The 3,686-nt window shown below is 51.8% G+C and overlaps 1 protein-coding gene across 1 annotated transcript in view; it reads left to right on the top strand.

Annotated features, from left to right (window-relative positions):
* KLHDC3 (kelch domain containing 3) overlaps positions 1-3,433 on the top strand; it is a 6,637-nt gene extending 3,204 nt beyond the window's left edge. The window contains exons 4-11 of the mRNA XM_010863146.1: positions 136-251; positions 435-506; positions 615-828; positions 909-995; positions 1,144-1,252; positions 1,393-1,466; positions 1,591-1,669; positions 2,800-3,433. Of these exons, the coding sequence (XP_010861448.1) occupies positions 136-251; positions 435-506; positions 615-828; positions 909-995; positions 1,144-1,252; positions 1,393-1,466; positions 1,591-1,669; positions 2,800-2,866 (818 nt within the window). The 3' untranslated portion in view covers positions 2,867-3,433. The remainder of the gene's footprint in view (positions 1-135; positions 252-434; positions 507-614; positions 829-908; positions 996-1,143; positions 1,253-1,392; positions 1,467-1,590; positions 1,670-2,799) is intronic.
* Positions 3,434-3,686: the final 253 nt, after the last annotated feature.

Raw genomic sequence — 3,686 nt, 5'->3', positions numbered from 1 at the left:
AGTGGCTGTGTTCTGCCAGATGGTGCCTCAGGGGGCCTGGGAAGGGTGTGTGCTGAGGGGGCTGGGAGTAAGGTGCCCTGGAGTCTAGGAGGGAATGTCAGCTTGCTTACCGGGCCCGCCCTCTGCCCTCTTCAGATACTCACAAGTGGTCAACACCCCGAGTGTCAGGAACGGTTCCTGGGGCCCGGGATGGACATTCGGCTTGTGTCCTGGGCAAGACCATGTACATTTTTGGGGGCTACGAGCAGCTGGTAGGTTTGGAAGCAACCAGAGGTTTAGGGTGGGAATGAGGAGGAAGAAGGGGAATTGAAGGTGGTGGAATGGGAGGCTTTGGTTTGCTTGCAGGTTCTGAGGTGAGGGGCTTGGAGGGTTGGGGAGTGACCCCTGCCCCTCTCTTTTATTCTTTCCTTCACTTCTTTTCTTGTCCCTGTCAGGCCGACTGTTTTTCCAATGACATCCACAAGCTGGATACCAGCACCATGACATGGACCTTGATCTGTACAAAGGTCTGCCCATTTTCCTCTCTTCCAGACACCCATCCTCAATTTAAGAAACCATAGGGAGCTCAAACTGAAAGCTGACCCTCTCTCCGTGCCATCTTTGCTCCTGCCCAGGGCAACCCTGCACGCTGGAGGGACTTCCACTCGGCCACAATGCTGGGCAGTCACATGTATGTCTTTGGGGGCCGGGCTGACCGTTTTGGGCCATTCCATTCCAACAATGAGATTTACTGCAACCGCATCCGTGTCTTTGACACGAGGACTGAGGCCTGGCTGGACTGTCCACCCACCCCAGTGCTACCCGAGGGGCGCCGGAGCCACTCAGCCTGTGAGTGTCTGTCAGGTCCCTGCTGAGTCCCTGTTCCCCCGCATTGTCCCCACACTATTGACACACCTCTCTCCTTCCAGTTGGCTACAATGGGGAGCTGTACATTTTTGGTGGCTATAACGCAAGGCTGAATCGGCACTTCCATGACCTCTGGAAGTTTAACCCTGGTAAAGAGCACTGCCTTTAATGGGGAGGGAACAGGGTGCCATGGAGGCGGGGTGTAAAAGAAAAGCATAATCCTGAGTAGGTGAGGGGTGCAGTGGAGAGGATATCTGGATGAGCAGGTACTGAACCTCCATTTAAACTTCTCTTCAGTGTCGTTTACCTGGAAGAAGATTGAACCGAAGGGGAAGGGGCCATGTCCCCGCCGGCGCCAGTGCTGCTGTATTGTTGGGGACAAGATTGTCCTCTTTGGGGGCACCAGGTCAGGAGGAGAGAAGGGAGGGCCGGAGCCCTTGGGAGTCAAACGACTCCCACGGGAGAGAGTGGGAGTGCCTAATTTGAGCAAGAGAGTCTCGGGGGTAGCCTTTGCTCCGCTCGTCATTTCTCTGTTTGATCCTACAGTCCGTCTCCAGAGGAAGGCCTGGGAGATGAATTCGACCTCATAGATCATTCTGACTTACACATTTTGGACTTCAGTAAGTACACTTATTCCCAAAGTGCTTCTGCCATCAGGGTCCCTGTCTTTGGATGGTGATATCCAGGACGGGACCCTTTCCTTGGCTTTGACCATCTCCCTCTCCCGTAACTCCTCCTTTAAAGGCCCTAGTCTGAAGACTCTGTGCAAACTGGCTGTGATTCAGTACAACCTGGACCAGTCCTGTTTGCCCCATGACATCAGGTACAGTGAATGGTTGGAAGGGAGGGATTAGTTGAGGATGAGAGGGCAGCACAGGCATGACCTGATTGACTCAGTCTAAGTGTGGAGGAGAGAGAAGATTTTGTTCTGTAGTCTACTTGTGGAGAGGGTGCTGGAAGGAAATATAATAAAACTGTCAGCTGAATAAATGAGCGTGAAAAAAAAAAAAATCCAGTTTTCAAACCAAGCTCAGAAGCATCACTTCCTGAGACCTGAGCTTATACAATTATTTCTGTTAATGTGCTGAAAAAGTTTGATTAAATCTTAGAACTGAAGAAAAAAGACAAGTTTAGGAGTCTCTGGATCACATTAATTCCAGAAATAAGGGCGGTTTTTTCTAGCCACTTCCCTTTTTCCCACTTCCTTTCCTAGGTCTGAATTCATAGGTCTAAAATCAAGCACCAGAAGCTACTTTGTATATAATTGTACTCTTCTGGGTCATTTTGTGACACTTTCCTCTCCGTGTATCAGTTCAGTTTAATTCCTCTTGCTGAGGTTCTGTGTGTTCAGTATTCAGTATTGATACTCAGGTGATAGAGGATACAAGGCTGAACAGGTGGGTCCCAGGTTGGCCCAGGATTCACACATGTCTCAAGTGCCTAATACCAAGTAGACTGCAGCCTTGGTATAAGGAGGTACTTGGTGAAATTTTGTAGAATGACCATTGTCAAAAAGAGAGGAACTGAATTTTAATATGGGGGGGGGTCTTTAAGAGGATGGGAGTTGAGAACAAAACCTGGCATTCCTGGTGGGAGGAGGGGCTTCCTGGTTGGATCTGAGCAGAGGAGGAAAGGTAGGTTGGGAAGTTTCATTGAGATGTATACACAGATGGTTTTCTCCAGGTGTTGGGCATAAGACTATCGATATATAAACAAAAACAGGAAGTTCACAGGAGCTTGCAGGTGGATGAGTGGGTGGTGGTGGTGGATTTGGTGGTGTGTGGGACCTGATTGTTAAACCTAACAGGGCTGTAAGGAAGAGGTGGCTGTGGGTGGCTGAGCTTTAGAGAGTTGAAGGGACTGGTGTGTTCATTGCTCTGTTTGAGCAATTCTGGATTTGGGGGTGGAGGCTCCCCCTTCTCTCCTTTCTGCCTGTCAATTTTGGCCTTCCAGGTGGGAGCTGAATGCCATGACCACCAACAGCAATATCAGTCGCCCCATCGTCTCCTCCCATGGGTAGGAGGATGTCTCTGCCACCTTCCTTCCTGAGCCTGCTGTTGTCTTCACTGCCCTTGCCCATCTCTTCCCCCGCCTGCCCCTTTAGACCTTGGACTTGGTATACCTCCACTTGGAGTTGTTGGACTAGAGGTGTTTTCTGTGCTGTGAACTTAGTGGGGAGCTGTAGCAGGAAGGGCTAGGTCCCTTCCTCCTTGGGCCGAGGGCCCCTTCCCCTTGGTGCTCTGTCCCATTCACCTCCCTCCAACTGCTCCTGGGTTCTGCTCTGCCCCAGGTCAGCCACAGGCTGCTGGGAAGTGACGGGAATGGGAAGGAGGGAGAAGCAAGCAGTGTGTGAGCCTCAGGAGCTTCCCCTCCCCACTCCCTTTTCCACCTGTTCCCCTCTGCTTGAGCCATGGGCATTGATTGCGAGCTGAGAGGAGTTGCAGCTGTTGGCATGAAATCTCCTTCTCCCTGACCTGGGGAGGCGAGGACCAGCAGATAATCCCATCCTTCCTTGAGCTGTTGCTGTACCCTGACACTCTCAGCCAGCTCAAATTTTATACAAATGAATTAAAAGTCTCCAAACGTGTGATCTCTTTTTTGTGGAATACGACCGGGATGGCAGGAGTTTACAGTGGGGGCAGGGTGCTGAGGCTCTGGCTTCTCAGCCAAGAGCATTAGGAAACCAAATACCATCACGACCTGGCTGGAGTTTCTCCGGTGTGGAGTGCAGCGTCTTGCGACAAAAAGGTGGCGACGTTTGGTCGACGGGTCGCCCATGGAGGGTACCCCGGCCGCCCACCAGCAACCCGCTCGGCCCCCCCCGCGCTGCCGCCGCCAAG

The sequence above is a fragment of the Bison bison genome, unplaced genomic scaffold (genome assembly GCF_000754665.1).
Source record: "Bison bison bison isolate TAMUID 2011002044 unplaced genomic scaffold, Bison_UMD1.0 scf7180017864487, whole genome shotgun sequence".
NCBI classification, from domain to species: domain Eukaryota; kingdom Metazoa; phylum Chordata; class Mammalia; order Artiodactyla; family Bovidae; genus Bison; species Bison bison.
The sequence above is the reverse complement of the archived record's forward strand: the minus strand, read 5'-3'. Positions and strand labels throughout refer to the sequence as shown.